This window comes from Entelurus aequoreus, linkage group LG28, assembly GCF_033978785.1.
Source record: "Entelurus aequoreus isolate RoL-2023_Sb linkage group LG28, RoL_Eaeq_v1.1, whole genome shotgun sequence".
NCBI classification, from domain to species: domain Eukaryota; kingdom Metazoa; phylum Chordata; class Actinopteri; order Syngnathiformes; family Syngnathidae; genus Entelurus; species Entelurus aequoreus.
The window spans coordinates 6,171,799-6,199,298 of record NC_084758.1 but is presented as its reverse complement, the minus strand read 5'-3'; the positions used below and the strand labels follow the sequence as shown (position 1 = coordinate 6,199,298).

General features: G+C 39.6%; 1 protein-coding gene across 3 annotated transcripts in view; it reads left to right on the top strand.

Annotated features, from left to right (window-relative positions):
* Positions 1 to 27,500, top strand: part of LOC133645085 (protocadherin-1-like) — a 458,959-nt gene that overhangs the window by 200,076 nt on the left and 231,383 nt on the right. For 2 of the 3 annotated variants that reach the window (XM_062039876.1, XM_062039878.1), the window contains 2 exons: positions 8,715 to 9,537; positions 23,136 to 25,319. In XM_062039876.1, the coding sequence (XP_061895860.1) occupies positions 8,737 to 9,537; positions 23,136 to 25,319 (2,985 nt within the window). In that variant the 5' untranslated portion in view covers positions 8,715 to 8,736. The remainder of the gene's footprint in view (positions 1 to 8,714; positions 9,538 to 23,135; positions 25,320 to 27,500) is intronic. The other variant, XM_062039877.1, reaches the window with a different exon arrangement.

Genomic DNA, 27,500 nt, shown 5'->3' with positions numbered 1-27,500 from the left:
AACATCATTTGAATATAACCATTTCATGTTCCTTGTGGGTAAATATTTGTACTGGGATCAAATCTGTGTTAGGAAGATACGCAAATTCCTCTTTTAAATATGCAAAATGTTGTTATTTTGCACTGAAACAAATACTTATCGTGTAATTATTTTTCATTAATTTGTTTCCGCAAAAAACCTGCATCAAATTAAATTCTCTTTTCATTAAAAGAGTATAAAAAGTGTACATTTCGAACCAAAGAGCGCACCTTTATATAAGCCACACCCACTTATATAAAAAAAAAACATATATAAGCCGCACTGGACTATAAATCGCAGATATATACTTGTTATTTACACAGAATGTATATTTACATACCTTCATTGTTTCCAAACAGTGTTTGTGACAGGGCACTAAAACGGCTGATCAAACAAAACAGAAGTCATGGTCATGGACCCACTAGCTGCGCAAGCTAGCTCTCCAATCAGCTAAACAGACTCAATAACTCCATGGTGACGTTTTGGTGAATTTACTGAGGAATTTGTGAAAGTGAAACAATACAAAAATAATGTTATTGTAAGTTAATAATACTAACACAGACACTTGTGTTAGCATTTTAGATACCGTGTTATTCACATGTGAATAATACTGTATAATAGACTGTATTTATATTATTCACATGTGAATAATGCTGTATAATAGACTGTATTTATGTTATTCACATGTGAATAATGCTGTATAATAGACTGTATTTATGTTATTCACATGTGAATAATGCTGTATAATAGACTGTATTTATATTATTCACATGTGAATAATACTGTATAATAGACTGTATTTATATTATTCACATGTGAATAATGCTGTATAATAGACTGTATTTATATTATTTACATGTGAATAATGCTGTATAATAGACGCTATTTATGTTATTCACATGTGAATAATACTGTATAATAGACTGTATTTATATTATTCACATGTGAATAATGCTGTATAATAGACTGTATTTATGTTATTCACATGTGAATAATGCTGTATAATAGACTGTATTTATGTTATTCACATGTGAATAATGCTGTATAATAGACGGTATTTATATTATTCACATGTGAATAATGCTGTATAATAGACTGTATTTATATTATTCACATGTGAATAATTCTGCATAATAGACTGTATTTATGTTATTCACATGCAAAAAATTCTGTATAATAGACTGTATTTATATTATTCACATGTGAATAATGCTGTAAAATAGACTGTATTTATGTCATTCACATGTGAATAATGCTGTATAATAGACTATTTAAGTTATTCACATGTGAATAATGCTGTATAATAGACTGTATTTATGTTATTCACATGTGAATAATGCTGTATAATAGACGGTATTTATATTATTCACATGTGAATAATGCTGTAAAATAGACTGTATTTAAGTTATTCACATGTGAATAATGCTGTATAATAGACTGTATTTATATTATTCACATGTGAATAATGCTGTAAAATAGACTGTATTTATGTTATTCACATGTGAATAATGCTGTATAATAGACTGTATGTATGTTATTCACATGTGCATAATGCTGTATAATAGACTGTATTTATATTATTCACAAGTGAATAATGCTGTAAAATAGACTGTATTTAAGTTATTCACATGTGAATAATGCTGTATAATAGACTATTTAAGTTATTCACATGCGAATAATGCTGTATAATAGACTGTATTTATGTTATTCACATGTGAATAATGCTGTATAATAGACTATTTAAGTTATTCACATGTGAATAATGCTGTATAATAGACTGTATTTATGTTATTCACATGTGAATAATGCTGTATAATAGACTGTATTTATGTTATTCACATGTGAATAATGCTGTATAATAGACTGTATTTATATTATTCACATGTGAATAATGCTGTATAATAGACTGTATTTATGTTATTCACATGTGCATAATGCTGTATAATAGACTGTATTTATATTATTCACATGTGAATAATGCTGTATAATAGACTGTATTTATATTATTCACATGTGAATAATGCTGTATAATAGACTGTATTTATATTATTCACATGTAAAAAAATACCTATTCTATTCTATTGAGACACAACAGATTCGTAATAGCAGAAAATCAATGATGTCAAATATTTTCTCACCTTTGAGCAGAACGATACAAGCTTGTTTTTACGTCTAGTTTTAGAAGAAGGTGTGTGCGCCATGCACACACACGCGCCAAGTTAACTTTCGGTTTCGATCCCCGCCGAGGCATGCAGCCAGGGTGGACAAAAACATGTGAGGAGGGCCCATAGTCTCAAAGTACACCGTTTGTACGCTAAAGACGACTTAAAAAAAAAAACTCCACAAGTGAGATGTTGCTTTGCAAAGAAACAGCACCAACTAGTGGCCTGGCATGCACACTGCGCTCCTTTTATTAATAATAATAATAGATTTTATTGCCATTGAGCAAACAACCTACAAGTGCTACAGTGTATTAGAAAAATAAATACAAAAATAATACAAATAAATAAAAATAAAAACTAGAACTAGCACGCATCTAAAAAAAAAAGGCTTTTTTAAAAAGAAAGATTTTTTAAGCCTTTTTTAAAATCATCCACAGTCTGTGGTGCCCTCAGGTGGTCAGGGAGAGTGTTCCACAGACTGGGAGCGGTGGAGCAGAAAGCCCGGTATAACACACGATGGGAAACAAAACAACAAAAGTTCATAAAGTTGTCGGCTCTGAGACAGACTGTGGGAAAGAGGAATGGTCACACACACACACACACACACACACACACACACACACACACACACACACACACACACACACACACACACGGGGGAACAAATCATCAGGGAGGAGGACGTCACAAGAAGAATGTTCTCTCTTGACATCAACAACAAACTTCTCACGACCTCAAAGTTGTCGTTCTCGTCAACAAGATAGCGACGCCAGCTAGCTCGTTGCTAACGCTAGCATTTGTTGTTTTTCAAGCCTAAAGTCGATAAAAATACTTTTTGTGTTGTATTGTTCACTTTCAAAGACTCTCTTTGATGGTTTGTTGCTTTGGAAATGTAACTTTGAGCATTTTAAATCAGGGATGTGACAACAAACAAACAAAAGGGTGTCCAAAGTGCAGCCCGAGGGCTAATTTGGGGCCCTAGCTAGTTTTTACTGGCCCTCAAAGACTGTTGAAATAAAATGGATTCAGTATTATGGAGATGTTTTTAGTAGTGCTGTCCAACTATAATGATTAGTCACACTTTTCAATTGTGGTTAATGACCGTGACTTCTGTTTTGTTTGATCAGCCGTTTTACTGCCTTGTCTCAGACACCAATTAGAAACAATGAAGGTATGTAAATAAACATTCTGTGTAAATAACAAGTATATATGTGGCTTATATAGTGGGCGTGGCTTATATAGTGGGTAAAATGTAATGGGGGTGGCTTATATAGTGGGTAAAATGTAATGGGGGTGGCTTATATAGTGGGTAAAATGTAATGGGGGTGGCTTATATAGTTGGTAAAATGTAATGGGGTGGCTTATATAGTGGGTAAAATGTAGTGGGCACGGCTTATATAGTGGGTCAATTGTAGTGGGCGTGGCTTATATAGTGGGTCAAATATAATGGGGGTGGCTTATATAGTGGGTAAAATGTAGTGGGCGTGGCTTATATAGTGGGTAAAATATAGTGGGCACGGCTTATATAGTGGGTCAAATGTAGTGGGCGTGGCTTATATAGTGGGTCAAATATAATGGGGGTGGCTTATATAGTGGGTAAAATGTAGTGGGCGTGGCTTATATAGTGGGTAAAATATAGTGGGCACGGTTTATATAGTGGGTAAAATGTAGTGGGCGTGGCTAATATAGTGGGTAAAATGTAGTGGGGGTGGCTTATATAGTGGGTAAAATGTAGTGGGCATGGCTTATATAGTGGGTCAATTGTAGTGGGCGTGGCCTATATAGTGGGTAAATTGTAGTGAGGGTGGCTTATATAGTCGGTAAAATGTAGTGGGCGTGGCTTATATAGTGGGTAAAATGTAGTGGGCGTGGATTATATAGTGGGTAAAATGTAGTGGGCGTGGCTTATATAGTGGGTAAAATGTAGTGGGCGTGGCTTATATCGTGGGTAAAATGTAGTGAGGGTGGTTTATATAGTGGGTAAAATGTAGTGGGCGTGGCTTATATAGTGGGTCAAATGTAATGGGGGTGGCTTATATAGTGGGTAAAATGTAATGGGGGTGGCTTATATAGTTGGTAAAATGTAATGGGGTGGCTTATATAGTGGGTAAAATGTAGTGGGCGTGGATTATATAGTGGGTAAAATGTAGTGGGCGTGGCTTATATAGTGGGTAAAATGTAGTGGGCGTGGCTTATATCGTGGGTAAAATGTAGTGAGGGTGGTTTATATAGTGGGTAAAATGTAGTGGGCGTGGCTTATATAGTGGGTCAAATGTAGTGGGCGTGGCTTATATAGTGTGTCAAATGTAGTGGGCGTGGCTTATATAGTGGGTCAAATGTAGTCGGCGTGGCCTATATAGTGGGTAAAATGTAGTGGGCGTGGCTTATATAGTGGGTAAAATGTAGTGGGCGTGGCTTATATAGTGGGTCAATTGTAGTCGGCGTGGCCTATATAGTGGGTAAAATGTAGTGGGCGTGGCTTATATAGTGGGTCAATTGTAGTCGGCGTGGCCTATATAGTGGGTAAAATGTAGTGGGCGTGGCTTATATAGTGGGTAAAATGTAGTGGGCGTGGCTTATATAGTGGGTCAATTGTAGTCGGCGTGGCCTATATAGTGGGTAAAATGTAGTGGGCGTGGCTTATATAGTCGGTAAAATGTAGTGGGCGTGGCTTATATAGTGGGTAAAATGTAGTGGGCGTGGATTATATAGTGGGTAAAATGTAGTGGCCGTGGCTTATATAGTGGGTAAAATGTAGTGGGCGTGGCTTATATACTGGGTAAAATGTAGTGGGGGCGGCTTATATAGTGGGTCAAATGTAGTGGGCGTGGCTTATATAGTGGGTCAAATGTAGTGAGGGTGGCTTATATAGTGGGTAAAATGTAGTGGGCGTGGCTTATATAGTGGGTAAAATGTAGTGGGGTGGCTTATATAGTGGGTCAAATGTAGTGGGCGTGGCTTATATAGTGGGTAAAATGTAGTGGGCGTGGCTTATATAGTGGGTAAAATGTAGTGGGCGTGGCTTATATAGTGGGTCAAATGTAGTGGGCGCGGCTTATATAGTGGGTCAAATGTAGTGGGCGTGGCTTATATAGTGGGTCAAATGTAGTGGGCGTGGCTTATATAGTGGGTCAAATGTAGTGGGCGTGGCTTATATAGTGGGTCAAATGTAGTGGGCGCGGCTTATATAGTGGGTCAAATGTAGTGGGCGTGGCTTATATAGTGGGTCAAATGTAGTGGGCGTGGCTTATATAGTGGGTCAAATGTAGTGAGGGTGGCTTATATAGTGGGTAAAATGTAGTGGGCGTGGCTTATATAGTGGGTAAAATGTAGTGGGGTGGCTTATATAGTGGGTCAAATGTAGTGGGCGTGGCTTATATAGTGGGTAAAATGTAGTGGGCGTGGCTTATATAGTGGGTAAAATGTAGTGGGCGTGGCTTATATAGTGGGTCAAATGTAGTGGGCGCGGCTTATATAGTGGGTCAAATGTAGTGGGCGTGGCTTATATAGTGGGTCAAATGTAGTGGGCGTGGCTTATATAGTGGGTCAAATGTAGTGGGCGTGGCTTATATAGTGGGTCAAATGTAGTGGGCGCGGCTTATATAGTGGGTCAAATGTAGTGGGCGTGGCTTATATAGTGGGTCAAATGTAGTGGGCGTGGCTTATATAGTGGGTCACATGTAGTGGGCGTGGCCTATATAGTGGGTAAAATGTAGTGGCTGTGGCTTATATAGTGGGTCAAATGTAGTGGGCGTGGCTTATAAAGTGGGTAAAATGTAGTGGGCGTGGCTTATAGAGGGGGTAAAATGAAGTGGGCGTGGCTTATATAGTGGGTAACATTTAGTGGGGGTGGCTTATATAGTGGGTAAAATGTAGTGGGCGTGGCTTATATACTGGGTAAAAATGTAGCGGGTGTGGCTTATATACTGGGTTAAATGTAGTGGGCGTGACTTATATAGTGGGTGAAGTGTAGTGGGCGTGGCTTATATAGTGTGTAAAATGTAGTGGGCGTGGCTTATATAGTGTGTAAAATGTAGTGGGCGTGGCTTATTTAATGGGTAAAATGGGATAGTTTTAGTGGGAGTGTTGTCACAGAAGAAGCCTGAAATTGAGCAAGTTTAGTTTTATTGCCGTTGCCACGGTGATGCGTGGCAGCTATGGGTAAATAACCCCAGCTATGGGCGAATAGTGAAAACCGCCTCAACGGTGGACCAGGCGGAAGATGGCGGCAGCGGAATGCACCACAACGGCTGGGAAGGCGGATGAAGGCTGCAGCAAAGACGGGTCCCCAGTCGTCTTGGTCTCCATGCCACTGGACCCTGGCCCGCTCAATGCCAAGGACTGTGTGGTGGCTGACCGTGCACCAGTCTCCCCACATTAAAAGATTCCACGCACAGGCGTCCTCCATATAGGGAATCCACCCTAACATCCCGGAATATGTGGATCACGGATTGGCCTACACAGCCATCTACGGATCCACAAATAGACGACCCTACGGAGGACAGTCATACTCGTTTCGAGTGACCGCCGACGACGACGACGATGATGCGTGAAATGCCTCAGGGTCAGAGGTCACTGGCCGTTGGTTGAGCATTTGTCAGAGAACACACACACACACACACACACACACACACACACACACACACACACACACACACACGAAGCAGTGAGCACCAACAGGTTGAACATTTGCTGTATTAGTCCTGACTTAAAATAGAACATTACGACTCCAACAACAGTGTAAAAGTGTGTTGATTGTGCGAGGAATGTTGGCACAAAGTCAACCAAACATTCACAACACATTTTAACCAATCTAATTAGTCTTTGTGGAATAATGTTTGTTTTAGAACAACATGTTGTAAAACATTTAGAACATGTTACTTACTGGTCCTGGCTACAGCGCTAAGCCTTCTGGGTAATGTAGTTCACTAACATTCAGTTGAATAGTGACTCTTCTGCTCATTTGTTTGTTTGCGTGCTTGTGTGTGCGTGTGTTACAATGCCTGTGTGTTTAATGTGTGTGTGTGTGTGTAACTGTGGGTGTGTGCGTGTGTTTGTGTGTGAATGTAAGTGTGTGTATGTGTGGGTGTATATGTGGGTGCGTAACCATGTGTGTGTAACCGTTTGTGTGAGTGTGTGTGTGTGTGTGTGTGTGTCTCTTACTGTGTGTGTAACTATTTGTGTGTGTGTGTGTGTCTGTGCACGTGTGTTTAAAAGTGTGTGCGCAACTACTACTTTGTGTGCGTGTGTTACTCTGTGTGTGTGTGTGTGTGTGCGCGTCTTACTGTGTGTGTAACTATTTGTGTGTGTGTGTGTGTGTCTATGAATGTGTGTTCAAATGTGTGTGTGCAACTACGCGTGTGTATGAATGTGTTAATGTGTGCATGTTACTATGTGTGTGTGTGTGTGTGTGTGTGTGTGTGTGGGTGTGTGTGTGTGCGTTTGTGTGATTATTGATTATGATTCATGTTTGTATAATTGATGACTATTGAAGCGTGTTCCCCACTTCCTGTCCAAAAAGCGAACACCAACGACGGTCGGCAGGAAGTGGTCACTCTTCTGCTTGCGCAACAGTTTTTGGTGTCCCCAGGAGACAAACACATACATGTATATATGTGCAACAGTTTTTGGTGTCCCCAGGGAACAAACACATACATGTATATATGTGCAACAGTTTTTGGTGTCCCCGGGACACAAGCACTTACATTTATATATGTGCAACAGTTTTTGGTGTCCCCAGGAGACAAACACATATAAGTATATATGTGCAACAGTTTTTGGTGTCCCCAGGAGACAAACACATATAAGTATATATGTGCAACAGTTTTTGGTGTCCCCAGGAGACAAACACATATAAGTATATATGTGCAATAGTTTTTGGTGTCCCCAGGAGACAAACACGTCATGTATATACGTGCAACAGTTTTTGGTGTCCCCGGGACACAAGCACTTACATTTATATATGTGCAACAGTTTTTGGTGTCCCCAGGAGACAAACACATACATGTATATACGTGCAACAGTTTTTGGTGTCCCTGGGACACAAGCACTTACATTTATATATGTGCAATAGTTTTTGGTGTCCCCAGGGAACAAACACATACATGTATATATGTGCAACAGTTTTTGGTGTCCCCAGGAGACAAACACATACATGTATATACGTGCAACAGTTTTTGGTGTCCCCGGGACACAAGCACTTACATTTATATACGTGCAACAGTTTTTGGTGTCCCCAAGAGACAAACACATACATGTATATACGTGCAACAGTTTTTGGTGTCCCCAGGAGACAAACACATACATGTATATACGTGCAACAGTTTTTGGTGTCCCCAGGAGACAAACACATACATGTATATACGTGCAACAGTTTTTGGTGTCCCCGGGACACAAGCACTTACATTTATATATGTGCAACAGTTTTTGGTGTCCCCAGAAGACAAACACAGAAAAGTGTTCCTGTCAGGGACGAGCATCTTGTTCGAGTCCCGCTGGTCTGACTAACGTGTCCTCTGTCTCCCGCTCTTGCAGAACGCCGCGGGCGCGTCCAGTCATGGCGGCGCCCATCCCGCTGTACCTGGCGGCGGTCTTGCTGGTGTTGTGCGGCGCCGCGGCCTCCGATGTCCCGTATCGCATCCCCGAGGAGCAGCCGCCCAACACGCTGGTGGGCAGCTTGGCGGCGGACCGGGGCCTCCCCGACACGGGTCACCTGTACAAGCTGGAGGTGGGCGCGCCCTACCTGAGGGTGGACGGCAAGACGGGCGACATCTACACCACCGAGATCCCCATGGACCGCGAGACGCTGAGGGACTGTCGGAACCTCTTTGAGGGCGACAAGTGCTACCTGGAGTTCGAGGTGTCCATCACGGACATGGTGAAGGGCATGGGCTCGGGGCCCCGCCTCATCGAGGGCCGCATCGAGGTCCTGGACATCAACGACAACACGCCGCAGTTCTCCTCGCCCATCCTCACCTTGTCCATCCCCGAGAACACGCACGTCGGCGCCCTCTTCTCCATCCCCATGGCGACCGACAGAGACTCGGGCGTCAACGGCGTGGCCGAGTACTCGCTGAGCACGGGGCCCGACGCCGACCGCCTCTTCAGCCTGCAGGTGGCCGTGGACACGGACGAGAAGCTGCCGCAGCTGGTGGTCATGGGCAACCTGGACCGCGAGAAGAAGGACTCGTACGACCTCAACATCCGCGTGGTCGACGGCGGGAGGCCGGCCAGGGCGAGCAGCGCCTTGCTGAGGGTGCTGGTCACAGACCAGAACGACAACGCGCCCAAGTTTGAGAGGAGCCACTATGAGGCCGAACTGCCGGAGAACAGTCCTCAGGGACACTCAGTGCTGCAGGTCAGTGCACACACACACACACACACACACACACACACACACACACACACACACACACACACACACACACACACACACACACACACACACACACACACACACACAACATTGTTGGAAGGATGACGTCATGACGTCCAAACCAAAACTGCTCAAACCAAAACCAATCTTAGACTGAGACTAAATCTAACAAATCCATGTCCAAGACTGGGTCTGGCCAAACTAAGTCTAAGACTAGATTTGACCAACTAAGACTAAGACTAGATCTGACCGACTAAGACTAAGACTAGATCTGACCAACTAAGACTAAGACTAGGTCTGACCAACAAACTGAACAGTCCAGTTACTATGGACTAAAGAATACGTTGAATAAGTTTCTATCTGAAGTTGGTCCTAAGAAGTTTCTACCAGAAGTTGGTCCTAAGAAGTTTCTATCTGAAGTTGGTCCTAAGAAATTTCTGTCTGAAGTTAGACTTAAGAAGTTTCTAAAGTTTGTCCGAAGAACATTCTATATGAAGTTGGTCTTAAGTAGTTCTTTGTGACGTTAGTCCTAAGAAGTTTCTATCTGAAGTTGGTCTTAAGAAGTTTATATCTGAAGTTGGTCCTAAGAAGTTTCTGTCTGATGTTGGTCTTAAGAAGTTTCTATCAGAAGTTGGTCCTAAGAAGTTGCTATGTGGTCCTAAGAAGTTTCAATCTGAAGTTGGTCCTAAGAAGTTCCTATCTGAAGTTGGTCTTAAGAAGTTTCTATCTGAAGTTGGTCTTAAGAAGTTTCTATCTGAAGTTGGTCTTAAGAAGTTTCAATCTGAAGTTGGTCCTAAGAAGTTTCTGTCTGAAGTTGATCTTAAGAAGTTCCTATCTGAAGTTGGTCTTAAGAAGTTTCTATCTGAAGTTGGTCTTAAGAACTTTCCATCTGAAGTTGGTCCTAAGAAGTTTCTATCAGAAGTTGGTCCTAAGAAGTTTCTATCTGAAGTTGGTCTTAAGAAGTTTCTATCTGAAGTTGGTCCTAAGAAGTTTCTATCTGAAGTTGGTCCTAAGAAGTTTCAATCTGAAGTTGGTCCTAAGAAGTTTCTGTCTGAAGTTGATCTTAAGAAGTTCCTATCTGAAGTTGGTCCTAAGAAATTTCTGTCTGAAGTTAGACCTAAGAAGTTTCTAAAGTTTGTCCGAAGAACATTCTATATGAAATTGGTCTTAAGTAGTTTCTTTGTGACGTTAGTCCTAAGAAGTTTCTATCTGAAGTTGGTCCTAAGAAGTTCCTATCTGAAGTTGGTCTTAAGAAGTTTATATCTGAAGTTGGTCTTAAGAAGTTTCTATCTGAAGTTGTTCCTAAGAAGTTTCTATCTGAAGTTGGTCTTAAGAAGTTTCTATCAGAAGTTGGTCCTAAGAAGTTTCTATCTGAAGTTGGTCCTAAGAAGTTTCTATCTGAAGTTAGTCCTAAGAAGTTTCTAAAGTTTGTCCGAAGAAGATTCTATATGAAGTTGGTCTTAAGTAGTTTCTTTGTGACGTTAGTCCTAAGAAGTTTCTATCTGAAGTTGGTCCTAAGAAGTTCCTATCTGAAGTTGGTCTTAAGAAGTTTCTACCAGAAGTTGGTCCTAAGAAGTTCCTATCTGAAGTTGGTCTTAAGAAGTTTCTACCAGAAGTTGGTCCTAAGAAGTTTCTATCTGAAGTTGGTCCTAAGTTTCTATCTGAAGTTAGTCCTAAGAAGTTTCTAAAGTTTGTCCGAAGAAGATTCTATATGAAGTTGGTCTTAAGTAGTTTCTTTGTGACGTTAGTCCTAAGAAGTTTCTATCTGAAGTTGGTCCTAAGAAGTTTCTATCTGAAGTTGGTCCTAAGAAGTTCCTATCTGAAGTTGGTCTTAAGAAGTTTCTATCTGAAGTTGGTCCTAAGAAGTTAAGTTGGTCTTAAGAAGTTTCTATCTGAAGTTGGTCCTAAGAAGTTTCTATCTCAAGTTGATCTTAAGAAGTTTCTATCTGAAGTTGGTCCTAAGAAGTTTCTATCTGAAGTTGATCTTAAGAAGTTTCTATCTGAAGTTGGTCCTAAGAAGTTTCTATCTCAAGTTGATCTTAAGAAGTTTCTATCTGAAGTTGGTCCTAAGAAGTTTCTATCTGAAGTTGATCTTAAGAAGTTTCTATCTGAAGTTGGTCCTAAGAAGTTTCTATCTGAAGTTGATCTTAAGAAGTTTCTATCTGAAGTAGGTCTTAGGAAGTTTCTCTCTGCAGTTGGTCTTAAGAAATTTCTATCTGAAGTTTGTCCTAAGAAGTTTCTATCTGAAGTTAGTCCTAAGAAGTTTCTAAAGTTTGTCCGAAGAAGATTCTATTGAAATTGGTCTTAAGTAGTTTCTTTGTGACATTAGTCCTAAGAAGTTTCTATCTGAAGTTGGTCCTAAGAAGTTTCTATCTGAAGTTGTTCCTAAGAAGTTTCTATCTGAAGTTGGTCCTAAGAAGTTTCTATCTGAAGATGGTCCTAAGAAGTTTCTATCTGAAGATGGTCCTACGAAGTTTCTATCTGAAGATGGTCCTAAGAAGTTTCTATCTGAAGTTGGTCCTAAGAAGTTTCTATCTGAAGTTGATCTTAAGAAGTTTCTATCTGAAGTAGGTCTTAGGAAGTTTCTCTCTGCAGTTGGTCTTAAGAAATTTCTATCTGAAGTTGGTCCTAAGAAATTTCTATCTGAAGTTGGTCCTAAGAAGTTTCTAAAGTTTGTCCGAAGAACATTCTATATGAAGTTGGTCTTAAGTAGTTTCTTTGTGACGTTAGTCCTAAGAAGTTTCTATCTGAAGTTGGTCCTAAGAAGTTCCTATCTGAAGTTGGTCTTAAGAAGTTTCTATCTGAAGTTGGTCTTAAGAAGTTCCTATCTGAAGTTGGTCTTAAGAACTTTCCATCAGAAGTTGGTCCTAAGAAGTTTCTATCAGAAGTTGGTCCTAAGAAGTTTCTATCTGAAGTTGGTCCTAAGAAGTTTCTATCTGAAGTTGGTCCTAAGAAGTTTCTATCTGAAGTTGGTCCTAAGAAGTTTCTATCTGAAGTTAGTCCTAAGAAGTTTCTATCTGAAGTTGGTCTTAAGAAGTTTCTATCAGAAGTTGGTCCTAAGAAGTTTCTATCTGAAGTTGGTCTTAAGAAGTTTCTATCAGAAGTTGGTCCTAAGAAGTTTCTATCTGAAGTAGGTCTTAAGAAGTTTCTATCTGAAGTTGGTCCTAAGAAGTTTCTATCTGAAGTTGGTCCTAAGAAGTTTCTATCTGAAGTTAGTCCTAAGAAGTTTCTAAAGTTTGTCCGAAGAAGATTCTATATGAAGTTGGTCTTAAGTAGTTTCTTTGTGACGTTAGTCCTAAGAAGTTTCTATCTGAAGTTAGTCCTAAGAAGTTCCTATCTGAAGTTGGTCTTAAGAAGTTTCTATCTGAAGTTGGTCCTAAGAAGTTCCTATCTGAAGTTGGTCCTAAGAAGTTTCTATCTGAAGTTAGTCCTAAGAAGTTCCTATCTGAAGTTAGTCTTAAGAAGTTTCTATCTGAAGTTGGTCTTAAGAAGTTCCTATCTGAAGTTGGTCCTAAGAAGTTTCTATCTGAAGTTAGTCCTAAGAAGTTCCTATCTGAAGTTAGTCTTAAGAAGTTTCTATCTGAAGTTGGTCTTAAGAAGTTTCTATCTGAAGTTGGTCTTAAGAAGTTTCAATCTGAAGTTGGTCCTAAGAAGTTTCTGTCTGAAGTTGATCTTAAGAAGTTCCTATCTGAAGTTGGTCTTAAGAACTTTCCATCTGAAGTTGGTCCTAAGAAGTTTCTATCAGAAGTTGGTCCTAAGAAGTTTCTATCTGAAGTTGGTCCCAAGAAGTTGCTATGTGGTCCTAAGAAGTTTCTATCTGAAGTTGGTCCTAAAAAGTTTCTATCTGAAGTTGGTCCTAAGAAGTTTCTATCTGAAGTTGGTCCTAGGAAGTTTCTCTCTGCAGTTGGTCCTAAGAAGTTTCTATCTGAAGTTTGTCCTAAGAAGTTTCTAAAGTTTGTCCGAAGAAGATTCTATATGAAGTTGGTCTTAAGTAGTTTCTTTGTGACGTTAGTCCTAAGAAGTTTCTATCTGAAGTTGGTCCTAAAAAGTTTCTATCTGAAGTTGGTCTTAAGAAGTTTCTATCTGAAGTTTGTCCTAAGAAGTTGCTATGTGGTCCTAAGAAGTTTCTATCTGAAGTTGGTCCTAAGAAGTTGCTATGTGGTCCTAAGAAGTTTCTATCTGAAGTTGGTCCTAAGAAGTTGCTATGTGGTCCTAAGAAGTTTCTATCTGAAGTTGGTCCTAAGAAGTTGCTATGTGGTCCTAAGAAGTTTCTATCTAAAGTTGGTCCTAAGAAGTTGCTATGTGGTCCTAAGAAGTTTCTATCTGAAGTTTGTCCTAAGAAGTTGCTATGTGGTCCTAAGAAGTTTATATCTGAAGTTTGTCCTAAGAAGTTGCTATGTGGTCCTAAGAAGTTTTTATCCAAAGTTGGTCTTAAGAAGTTTCTATCCAAAGTTGGTCCTAAGAAGTTTCTATCTGAAGTTAGTCCTAAGAAGTTTCTAAAGTTTGTCCGAAGAAGATTCTATATGAAGTTGGTCTTAAGTAGTTTCTTTGTGACGTTAGTCCTAAGAAGTTTCTATCTGAAGTTGGTCCTAAGAAGTTCCTATCTGAAGTTGGTCTTAAGAAGTTTCTACCAGAAGTTGGTCCTAAGAAGTTCCTATCTGAAGTTGGTCTTAAGAAGTTTCTACCAGAAGTTGGTCCTAAGAAGTTTCTATCTGAAGTTGGTCCTAAGTTTCTATCTGAAGTTAGTCCTAAGAAGTTTCTAAAGTTTGTCCGAAGAAGATTCTATATGAAGTTGGTCTTAAGTAGTTTCTTTGTGACGTTAGTCCTAAGAAGTTTCTATCTGAAGTTGGTCCTAAGAAGTTTCTATCTGAAGTTGGTCCTAAGAAGTTCCTATCTGAAGTTGGTCTTAAGAAGTTTCTATCTGAAGTTGGTCCTAAGAAGTTAAGTTGGTCTTAAGAAGTTTCTATCTGAAGTTGGTCCTAAGAAGTTTCTATCTCAAGTTGATCTTAAGAAGTTTCTATCTGAAGTTGGTCCTAAGAAGTTTCTATCTGAAGTTGATCTTAAGAAGTTTCTATCTGAAGTTGGTCCTAAGAAGTTTCTATCTGAAGTTGATCTTAAGAAGTTTCTATCTGAAGTAGGTCTTAGGAAGTTTCTCTCTGCAGTTGGTCTTAAGAAATTTCTATCTGAAGTTTGTCCTAAGAAGTTTCTATCTGAAGTTAGTCCTAAGAAGTTTCTAAAGTTTGTCCGAAGAAGATTCTATTGAAATTGGTCTTAAGTAGTTTCTTTGTGACATTAGTCCTAAGAAGTTTCTATCTGAAGTTGGTCCTAAGAAGTTTCTATCTGAAGTTGTTCCTAAGAAGTTTCTATCTGAAGTTGGTCCTAAGAAGTTTCTATCTGAAGATGGTCCTAAGAAGTTTCTATCTGAAGATGGTCCTACGAAGTTTCTATCTGAAGATGGTCCTAAGAAGTTTCTATCTGAAGTTGGTCCTAAGAAGTTTCTATCTGAAGTTGATCTTAAGAAGTTTCTATCTGAAGTAGGTCTTAGGAAGTTTCTCTCTGCAGTTGGTCTTAAGAAATTTCTATCTGAAGTTGGTCCTAAGAAATTTCTATCTGAAGTTGGTCCTAAGAAGTTTCTAAAGTTTGTCCGAAGAACATTCTATATGAAGTTGGTCTTAAGTAGTTTCTTTGTGACGTTAGTCCTAAGAAGTTTCTATCTGAAGTTGGTCCTAAGAAGTTCCTATCTGAAGTTGGTCTTAAGAACTTTCCATCAGAAGTTGGTCCTAAGAAGTTTCTATCAGAAGTTGGTCCTAAGAAGTTTCTATCTGAAGTTGGTCCTAAGAAGTTTCTATCTGAAGTTGGTCCTAAGAAGTTTCTATCTGAAGTTGGTCCTAAGAAGTTTCTATCTGAAGTTAGTCCTAAGAAGTTTCTATCTGAAGTTGGTCTTAAGAAGTTTCTATCAGAAGTTGGTCCTAAGAAGTTTCTATCTGAAGTTGGTCCTAAGAAGTTTCTATCTGAAGTTGGTCCTAAGAAGTTTCTATCTGAAGTTAGTCCTAAGAAGTTTCTAAAGTTTGTCCGAAGAAGATTCTATATGAAGTTGGTCTTAAGTAGTTTCTTTGTGACGTTAGTCCTAAGAAGTTTCTATCTGAAGTTAGTCCTAAGAAGTTCCTATCTGAAGTTGGTCTTAAGAAGTTTCTATCTGAAGTTGGTCCTAAGAAGTTCCTATCTGAAGTTGGTCTTAAGAAGTTTCTATCTGAAGTTGGTCTTAAGAAGTTTCTATCTGAAGTTGGTCTTAAGAAGTTTCAATCTGAAGTTGGTCCTAAGAAGTTTCTGTCTGAAGTTGATCTTAAGAAGTTCCTATCTGAAGTTGGTCTTAAGAACTTTCCATCTGAAGTTGGTCCTAAGAAGTTTCTATCAGAAGTTGGTCCTAAGAAGTTTCTATCTGAAGTTGGTCCCAAGAAGTTGCTATGTGGTCCTAAGAAGTTTCTATCTGAAGTTGGTCCTAAAAAGTTTCTATCTGAAGTTGGTCCTAAGAAGTTTCTATCTGAAGTTGGTCCTAGGAAGTTTCTCTCTGCAGTTGGTCCTAAGAAGTTTCTATCTGAAGTTTGTCCTAAGAAGTTTCTAAAGTTTGTCCGAAGAAGATTCTATATGAAGTTGGTCTTAAGTAGTTTCTTTGTGACGTTAGTCCTAAGAAGTTTCTATCTGAAGTTGGTCCTAAAAAGTTTCTATCTGAAGTTGGTCTTAAGAAGTTTCTATCTGAAGTTGGTCTTAAGAAGTTTCTATCTGAAGTTGGTCCTAAGAAGTTTCTATCTGAAGTTGGTCCTAAGAAGTTTCTATCTGAAGTTGGTCCTAAGAAGTTTCTATCTGAAGTTGGTCCTAAGAAGTTTCTATCTGAAGTTAGTCCTAAGAAGTTCCTATCTGAAGTTGGTCTTAAGAAGTTTCTATCTGAAGTTGGTCCTAAGAAGTTCCTATCTGAAGTTGGTCTTAAGAAGTTTCTATCTGAAGTTGGTCTTAAGAAGTTTCTATCTGAAGTTGGTCTTAAGAAGTTTCAATCTGAAGTTGGTCCTAAGAAGTTTCTGTCTGAAGTTGATCTTAAGAAGTTCCTATCTGAAGTTGGTCTTAAGAACTTTCCATCTGAAGTTGGTCCTAAGAAGTTTCTATCAGAAGTTGGTCCTAAGAAGTTTCTATCTGAAGTTGGTCCCAAGAAGTTGCTATGTGGTCCTAAGAAGTTTCTATCTGAAGTTGGTCCTAAAAAGTTTCTATCTGAAGTTGGTCCTAAGAAGTTTCTATCTGAAGTTGGTCCTAGGAAGTTTCTCTCTGCAGTTGGTCCTAAGAAGTTTCTATCTGAAGTTTGTCCTAAGAAGTTTCTAAAGTTTGTCCGAAGAAGATTCTATATGAAGTTGGTCTTAAGTAGTTTCTTTGTGACGTTAGTCCTAAGAAGTTTCTATCTGAAGTTGGTCCTAAAAAGTTTCTATCTGAAGTTGGTCTTAAGAAGTTTCTATCTGAAGTTTGTCCTAAGAAGTTGCTATGTGGTCCTAAGAAGTTGCTATGTGGTCCTAAGAAGTTTCTATCTGAAGTTGGTCCTAAGAAGATGCTATGTGGTCCTAAGAAGTTTCTATCTGAAGTTGGTCCTAAGAAGATGCTATGTGGTCCTAAGAAGTTTCTATCTGAAGTTGGTCCTAAGAAGATGCTATGTGGTCCTAAGAAGTTTCTATCTGAAGTTGGTCCTAAGAAGATGCTATGTGGTCCTAAGAAGTTTCTATCTGAAGTTGGTCCTAAGAAGATGCTATGTGGTCCTAAGAAGTTTCTATCTGAAGTTGATCCTAAGAAGTTTCTACCTGAAGTTGGTCCTAAGAAGTTTCTATCTGAAGTTGGTCCTAAGATGATGCTATGTGGTCCTAAGAAGTTCCTATCCAAAGTTGGTCTTAAGAAGACATCAATGAGTTGAACTTTGGGCACAAAGACATGAAAAGTTCTAGGTTGAACATTTAGGTTGAAGTGATTAGTGAGCAGAGAGAATGTTCTCCAGTTGGCTCTGAGGACAAATTCCACTTGAGTCAGCGTCACCTTTGACCTGGGCGGAGCTAACATGACCTGGGCGGAGCTAACATGACCTGGGCGGAGCTAACATGACCTGCTGTGCAAACAGTCAGCTGACGTGGCGGCGGCGAGTCCTCCTGTGGTCACACATTAACCACACCCCCCCCCCCCCCCCCCCGTAAGCTCCTGCGCTCGGGCGTCGGAGCGAAGCGGCGTTCTAAAAGCTGTGACTTTGACTCGCCGCCTTCCCGCGAGCGCCGCACGACTAAATCTGAGTGGGTCACGCCATTATCCACGCAGCTTACTGCTATTATTGAGGAGTTATTCTCACTCAGGGTGTCAAGCATCCTGTTGCTTTTGAGACAACTCACTTCCTGTCCCGGTCGCACGCCATCCTTTCCCTCAATATTTTACGGGAAAAAATGGTGGGAAAAAAAAAATCAAATGTAAGGAGATAAAGTTGCAATGTTGACTCTAATAACACAAACATAATAATGAATCAAAATCAATGTTGTTATGAATTATTGATCTATTGAAAGCTCCAATTACTTCACATCAAATATTCAACTTTTTTTTAATGACAAATAGAGCATAAAACAAGGAAAAAACAAATATATATATATATATATATATATATATATATATATATATATATATATATATATATATATATATATATATATATATATATATATATATATATATATATATATATATATATATGACATTTTTTAACAGTTTTATAAGTGATGCCCTTTTAGATCCCTTCCGAATTTTACTGGGATTTTTTGTTTTAACTGCCATTGTTAATAAAAAATTATAATGAATCCAAATCAGTTTTGTTATGAATTATTATTGTTATTATTTGTTACATCAAATATTCCAATTTAAACATTATGGAGGGAAAACGTTATGTATTTTGTGTTTTTTTTCCCTAAAACATTGGGGTTTCTTTAACAAAAAGGACTTAAAATATTTTTAAAAAGAGTTGATCTTGAGATTTTAGCGTTGAAAAAAATTTTTTTGCGATCCTTTCTCGCAATATTTTACGAAAAAAATGGTGGGGGAAAAAAATATCAAATGTAAGGAGATAAAGTTGCAATGTTGACTCTAATAGCACAAACATAATAATGAATCAAAATCAATGTTGTTATGAATTATTGATCTATTGAAAGCTCCAATTACTTCACATCAAATATTGTACTTTTTTATGACAAATAGAGCATAAAACAAGGAAATATATATATATATATATATATATATATATATATATATATATATATATATATATATATATATATATATATATATATATATATATATATATATATATATATATATATATATGACATTTTTTAACAATTTTATAAGGGATGCCCTTTTAGATCCCTTCGGAATTTTACTGGGATTTTTCTTTTAACTGCCATTGTTAATAAAAAATTATAATGAATCCAAATCAGTGTTGTTATGAATTATTATTGTTATTATTTGTTACATCAAATATTCCAATTTAAACATTTTGGAGGGAAAACGTTATGTATTTTGTGTTTTTTTTCCCTAAAAAAGGGGTTTCTTTAACAAAAAGGACTTAAAATATTTAAAAAAAGAGTTGATCTTGAGATTTTAGCGTTGAAAAAATGTTTTTTGCGATCCTTTCTCGCAATATTTTACGAAAAAAATGGTGGGGGGAAAAAATATCAAATGTAAGGAGATAAAGTTGCAATGTTGACTCTAATAGCACAAACATAATAATGAATCAAAATCAATGTTATTATGAATTATTGATCTATTGAAAGCTCCAATTACTTCACATCAAATATTGTACTTTTTTTTAATGACAAATAGAGCATAAAACAAGGAAAAAACAAGTATATATATATATATATATATATATATATATATATATATATATATATATATATATATATATATATATATATATATATATATATATATATATATATATATATATATATGTATATATATATATATATATATATATATATATATATGACATTTTTTAACAATTTTATAAGTGATGCCCTTTTAGATCCCTTCCAAATTTTACTGGGATTTTTTGTTTTAACTGCCATTGTTAATAAAAAATTATAATGAATCCAAATCAGTTTTGTTATGAATTATTATTGTTATTATTTGTTACATCAAATATTCCAATTTAAACATTTTGGAGGGAAAACGTTATGTATTTTGTGTTTTTTTTCCCTAAAAAAGGGGTTTCTTTAACAAAAAGGACTTAAAATATTTTAAAAAAGAGTTCATGTTGAGATTTTAGCGTTGAAAAAAATTTTTTTGCGATCCTTTCTCGCAATATTTTACGAAAAAAATGGTGGGGGAAAAAAAAATCAAATGTAAGGAGATAAAGTTGCAATGTTGACTCTAATAACACAAACATAATAATGAATCAAAATCAATGTTGTTATGAATTATTGATCTATTGAAAGCTCCAATTACTTCACATCAAATATTGTACTTTTTTTTAATGACAAATAGAGCATAAAACAAGGAAAAAACAAATATATATATATATATATATATATATATATATATATATATATATATATATATATATATATATATATATATATATATATATATGACATTTTTTAACAGTTTTATAAGTGATGCCCTTTTAGATCCCTTCGGAATTTTACTGGGATTTTTGTTTTAACTGCCATTGTTAATAAAAAATTATAATGAATCCAAATCAGTGTTGTTATGAATTATTATTGTTATTATTTGTTACATCAAATATTCCAATTTAAACATTATGGAGGGAAAACGTTATGTATTTTGTGTTTTTTTTCCCTAAAAAAAAGGGGTTTCTTTAACAAAAAGGACTTAAAATATTTTAAAAAAGAGTTGATCTTGAGATTTTAGCATTGAAAAAAATTTTTTTGCGATCCTTTCTCGCAATATTTTACGAAAAAAATGGTGGGGGAAAAAAATATCAAATGTAAGGAGATAAAGTTGCAATGTTGACTCTAATTACACAAACATAATAATGAATCAAAATCAATGTTGTTATGAATTATTGATCTATTGAAAGCTCCAATTACTTCACATCAAATATTGTACTTTTTTTTATGACAAATAGAGCATAAAACAAGGAAAAAACTAATATATATACATATATATATATATATATATATATATATATATATATATATATATATATATATATATATATATATATATATATATATATATATATATATATATATATATATATATATATATATATATATATATGACATTTTTTAACAATTTTATAAGGGATGCCCTTTTAGATCCCTTCGGAATTTTACTGGGATTTTTGTTTTAACTGCCATTGTTAATAAAAAATTATAATGAATCCAAATCAGTTTTGTTATGAATTATTATTTAGCGTTGAAAAAAAAATTTTTGCGATCCTTTTTTCGCAATATTTTACGAAAAAAATGGTGGGGGGAAAAAATATCAAATGTAAGGATCCAATGTAAGTTGCAATGTTGACTCTAATAACACAAACATAATAATGAATCAAAATCATTGTTGTTATGAATTAATGATCTATTTTGTGTTTTTTTCCCTAAAAAAGGGGTTTCTTTAACAAATAGGACTTAAAATATTTTTAAAAACGTTCATGTTGAGATTTTAGCGTTGAATTTATTTTTTTTTTAAACTTTGATTTTTTTTCTCCAATTTAAACATTTTGGAGGGAAAACGTTTTGTATTTTGTATTTTTGTTGAAGGGGTTTCTTTAACAAAAAGAGCTTAAAACATTAAAAACAATTTTTTAAATTTTTTTTATCAACACATAAATAGGAAAGTTAATCTCGAGATTTAAGCATTGAAAAAAAATCATGTGACTTTTTAAATAATTTTTATGACTGAGACCTTTCCGGGTCCTCGGGACGAAGGTTGAGCTTTATTTTGAAAATAAAAAATATCAAAATAGCCCCCGCCTGATTAAAATGGAAAAAAGTTTGACCCCCCCCTTGAATGAGACCTTGGAACATTTTCCTGCCGGTTGTCTTCTGCACGCCTACAGAATCTAAAGTGTGGAATATTCTGGACCGCCGCGTTAAAGGAACAAATCCAAAGGCTTTGTCTTCACATTGTTGTGTTTTTGGAGATAAATATTCACAGCAGGAATGTGAGCAGACTCGTTTCTGTGGCAACCGAGGAAACGAGGCGCCGCAATAAAAGGCGTCATCTCAGGCCGTGGTGACAAGGTGAGACGTGAGGTCGGGACCGGTGAGTCCTGCACAGACCGGCACCGAACCGGGAAAGCCAGCTCAGCCACAAAACAAAAGAGTGGAGCGAGCGGGTCGACGGTGGTTAATTGTTAACGTGAAGACAAACAGAGAGTTGGACGCCAGCCAGAGTCGCTCTCTCTGCTCCGTTCATTACAGCCTGCTCCGAAGATGTCAATAATTCACCGCCGTTTGGAGACGCTCCTTAAAGTCTTCCTGCAGGAAGGGAAATCAATGGGCGGCAGAAACGGCCATTTCACTTCCACGCTTTCTTCCGCATTAACTCCCACCGTCCACTCGCCGCCCGTGAAGAAGAAGACGATTTTATTAGAAGGTCGGATGAACCCGGCAAATCCCTCCTAGATTCTGTGGAAGGAGTCAACCTTTAAAACCCTGACTGGCCTTTAAACGTTAACTTTGAGTCGGACCACCACCACCTCACAGGCTCCTTGACCCGAGTTCATACTTTTTAGCTTCAACTCCACTCAAATGTTACGTTTGAGTGGCTGGTTAGTAACACTCAGGTGTGCCACTTGAGCTAACTCAAAATGACAACTTATTGTCTCCAACTGACTTGCATTCATGTTTTTAGACTCTGGGACCAGGGGTGCCGAAAAGGGGGGGGGGTAAAGGAAACGGATTCTAGGGGTTCATGATGGAGGGGGGCCCAGAGAGGCCCCTAATGATGATGAAATTATAATACAGGGGGCCCTGTAAAGATTCTTTTCATGGGGCCCAAAATGCCTAGCGGCGCCCCTGTCTGGGACAGTGCTGGTCCGTAACCCTCGGGGCGCAAATGAGGCAACTGTCTTCTAGTTTGAAATTTCTAAGACGATTCCAAAAAAGCTAATTTTGCACTAAAACACGAGCAAGTAGCAAGAGTGCTTCATTTTGTATGTGGAAGCAGGATCAGGACTGGCGCTGATCCGTCCTCAGTTGTCCTAACGAGCCCCGAGGACGGCTAGCTTGTGTGATAATAACAAGAACATTAACATTCACTCATCTGGCCATTAAACGGCAGTTAGATGACGTAACGCCAGCGCTTTGAACCAACCGGCCTGGAAAATCTTTAGAGTGCGGGTTTAGCGACGGTCAGGAGACTTTGCAAGCCAGATCCAAATGATGCGACAAATGTTGTCATGACCCTTAAAACCTTAAATTACACATTTCACTTTGGATTCCAGTATAATGTTTCGCTGACTGAACAGCTTTATGTTTTTATAGTCTTTTCGTTTATTTCTTTGAAAGGTAGAATGTTAATTCAACCAGTTTTGTTGTTCTTTGCAGGTCCGGGCTAACGACGCAGACACTGGCACCAACGGAGAGATCGACTACAGCCTTCATCAGATGTCGGAGGCTGTCCAGAGGCTTCTACGCATCGACCGATCCACAGGAGTCATCTACGTCAAAAACCAGGTGGACCGTGAGGAAGAGAACTTCCTCAAGTTCTTCGTTGTAGCCAAAGATCGCGGGCCCAACTCCAAGAGCTCCAAAGTTCTGGTGACCCTCACCGTCAGGGACCAGAACGACAACGCTCCCACCATAGAGATCCGCGGGATCGGCCTGGTGACGCACCAGGACGGCGTAGCCAACATCTCTGAGGACATGCCAGTGGGCACGCCGGTGGCACTTGTCCAGGTGTCCGACCGTGACGAGGGGGAGAACGCGGTGGTGACTTGTGTGGTTGCGGGTGACGTACCCTTTCAGCTGCAACCTTTAAGCGAGTCGACAAATGACAAAAGGAGGAAGTACTTCCTGCAAACGACCACCCTGCTGGATTATGAGCGAGTCAAAGATTACAGGATTGAAATAGTCGCAGTCGATTCTGGCAACCCTGCTTTGTCCAGTGCCAACTCCCTCAAAGTCCAGGTAACAGATGTGAATGACAACACGCCCAGCTTTTCTCCAGTCATGATGGAAGTGGATTTCGCAGAGGGCAACCAGCCTGGTGACAAGGTTCTGGATGTAGAGGCAACAGACGCAGACAGCGGCTCCAACGCCGAGCTGGTCTACAGCATCATTGAACGCTCTGCCTCAGGGCTCTTTGAGATCGACGCCAACACCGGAGAAGTTGACGTGAAGAACCTGCTGGACCGGGAAGAGACGGAACGTTACGAATTTCGCGTGGCTGCGGCGGACAAGGGCTCTCCGAGCAGAACGGGCACAGCGACAGTAGTGATCAATGTCCTGGACCGCAATGACAATGACCCCAAATTTATGCTCAGCGGTTACAGTTTCTCCGTCATTGAAAACATGCCTCCTCTCAATCCTGTCGGTGTGGTCACCGTTTCTGACGTGGACAAGGGTGACAATGCACGAGTGAAGCTTTTTGTGGAGCCGGACAATGGCAAGTTTGTGATCCAGAATGGCACCGGAAACATCTTGTCAAGCATCTCCTTTGACCGTGAGAAGGAAAGCACCTACACTTTCCGTCTGAAAGCAGTGGATTCTGGCGAGCCCCCACGATCCTCCTATGTGGGTGTGACCATTAATGTCCTGGACGAGAACGACAACGCACCCTATGTCACCAAACCCGCAAACTCCTCCTACACATACCTGACCCCTGACACCGCCCCAAACACCCGTGTAGAGGTGGTAGAGGCCGAGGACATTGACTCTGGGCCCAATGCTGAGCTGGTCTACACAATCACTGGGGGGAACCCGTATGGACTATTTCATATTTCCTCCACCACGGGCGAGATCACCCTGGCGCAGGCGTTCACCGGGGAGCACAATGGACTGCACCGGTTGGTGGTGCAAGTCAAGGACAACGGCAAACCACCCCGCCACACGACCGCACTGGTCCACGTTTTTGTCAATGACACCAAGGCCAACGTGTCGCTCATTGAGGTGCTGGTGGGACATAGCCTGTACACCCCCCTGGACAGAGACATTGCTGGAGATCCTAACTACGCCCTAGCCCAGCGCAGCAACATCCTGTACGGAAGCCTGGCGGGAATAGCCGTAGTCATCCTGGTCATCGTGGCTGTGGTGGTCATCCGACATCGCCTCCAAAAGGACACAAAGAGTGGCTACCAGGCGGGAAAGAAGGAGAGTAAAGACCTGTACGCCCCTAAGCAGGGACCCAAGAACTCCAAAGGTAAAAAGAGCAAGAAGAACAAAGCTCCCAAACCTGCTAAACCGCTGGAGGAAGACGAGGAGGCCACCCTTCAGAAAGGCCTCAAATTCAACCTCATCAACGACACGGTCAGTGACAGTCCCAGGATACACTTGCCCCTCAACTACCCCCCAGGAAGCCCCGACCTGGGCCGCCATTACCGCTCTAACTCCCCGTTGCCCTCCATCCAGCTGCAGCCTCAGTCCCCCTCCGCCTCCAAAAAGCACCAGGCGGTGCAGGACCTCCCCGCCACCAACACCTTCGTGGGAACGGGGGACAACAACTCCACGGGCTCGGACCAATATTCGGATTACAGCTACAAGGCCAACCCTCCCAAATACAGCAACAAACAGGTAGGCGACTACGCTAACACGCCAATGTACCAAAGGGACATCTATTGGACCAACGGGGTGTGGTAGTTTCGCCGGGACTCATTTCGACCATTTTGTCTCTCACTACACCCACCTCCAAACCGGCTCGCAATCATTTTCATTTTGCTTTGGTTTGCCTCCACCGTGTTTGTTTGTTTTCTTTTTGTTGACATGAAGGATCAAGGATAGACCACACGGAGGTTCTCAGTATTTGGACTCTGAATTTGTTGACTGAAGACAAGAAACCAAAGCAGACATTCTCGGGCAATGGGAAAACCTCGTATTGGTCTATCCTTACTTTCTCTTTTATTTTTTGACTCTGTCAAGACGCTTCTTCTTCCTGTCCGTGTCCTTCGCACGAGCCGCCCTCGGTCTTGTCGGTGACGGGCTTGCTCCTGGAAGCTAGACCGGGAAAGACTGAGCGGTTTCTCACCTTGATTTGCTTTTTTCTTTCATTCATAATGCAAGGGCGCCGCTTGAGAGTCTTTGTTGTCTTTGGACCCACGGACCAGGCAGGCAGACTTAGGGGCTGGGGGTGGGGGGTGGGGGGTGGTGCGGTTCAGGGTCCGGGGTCAAAAACCAGTCAAGTATGAAGGTGACGCTATGCTGAAATATGACTTTTCATTGGATGGTCCTCACGGGCAGCAGAGCTTAAAACGTTTGCACTGATTCATGGCACATGACGTTGGCCTTCTTTTACCCAGAGTGCCTTGCTCTATTTAATGTCCTTGTGTGTGAGAGAGAGAGAGAGAGGGCGAGAGAGAGAGGGCGAGAGAGAGAGAGCGAGAGAGAGAGAGAGAGAGAGAGAGAGAGAGAGAGAGAGAGAGGTCATCTCTATAGAAGCCTGTTAAAACTAAACATTCACTGTGAAAATATGAAGAAATTGTGAACAATCTAATAAAGTCATGGTTGTGATATTCCGTGTGTGTGTGTGTGTGTGTGTGTGTGTGTGTGTGTGTGTGTGTGCGTGTGTGTGTGTGTGTGTGTGTGTCCCTACCAAAGACACGCACACACAGGCTGACAGCGTGTGGTCGACTTCACGTCCATCTTGTACTTCAGTGTTTTTCCCTACAATCGACCTCATTGTTGAATTTGCATATTTGGCCGTGACACATTTGCATAAAAAAACCCAAAATAAAACCACAACCCGGCTTTTTTTTTTCTGCTTATTCTCTGGCGGACCCGGAGCAATTTTTAAAAAAGTTTTGATGTATTTGTGGCGATGAATGTATGCGAAAACACTGAACTCTTCTTTGCTTCAAATGTTCATCACCATGTTTGTATTTGACACGATTTACTTGTTGTTGTTGTTGTTGTTGTTGTTTTTTTACAGCAGACGTGTAAAATAAACGTGCTTCAATGTGACGGTGCCGCTTCACTGACTGGGGGCGGGGCTTGTGGTGGCGTTGCATCATCATGTCCATCTTTCACACGGAGATAAAATGTATCGCGCACACCTCCAGACTTTTATGGGCCGAGTCTCTCTTTCTCTGTTGGGACGATGCCGACACCCGCTGTGCTAACTTCCTGTTGTTCAAGGAAACGTTGCCGCTTCATCGCAAGTAGCATGCTGGCACCAGCAGAAGTAGCTTCGCCAACAGTAGCGGCGGCTATGCTAAACGGTGAACGCGGCTAACTGTAGTACGAGACGCTGTGCTAGCAGTACTAGCACTGCCAGCATTATTAGTGTTGCTAGCAGTAGTAGCACTACTAGTACCGCTAGCAGTATTAACAATACTAGCAGTATTGGCACTGCCAGTAATACTAGCATTATTAGCATTACTAGCATTATTAGCACTACTAGCAATACTAGCATTATTAGCATTACTAGTACTGAAAGCAGTATTAGCAATACTAGCAGTATTAGCACTGCCAGCAATACTAGCATTATTAGCAATACTAGCAGTATTAGCAGTACTAGCAATACTAGCATTATTAGCATTACTAGTACTGATAGCAGTATTAGCAATACTAGCGGTATTAGCACTGCCAGCAATACTAGCCTTATTAGCAGTATTAGCACTACTAGCACTGCCAGCAATACTAGCATTATTAGCAGTACTAGCAGTATTAGTACTACTAGCACTGCCAGCAATACTAGCATTATTAGCAGTACTAGCAGTATTAGCACTACTAGCACTGCCAGCAATACTAGCATTATTA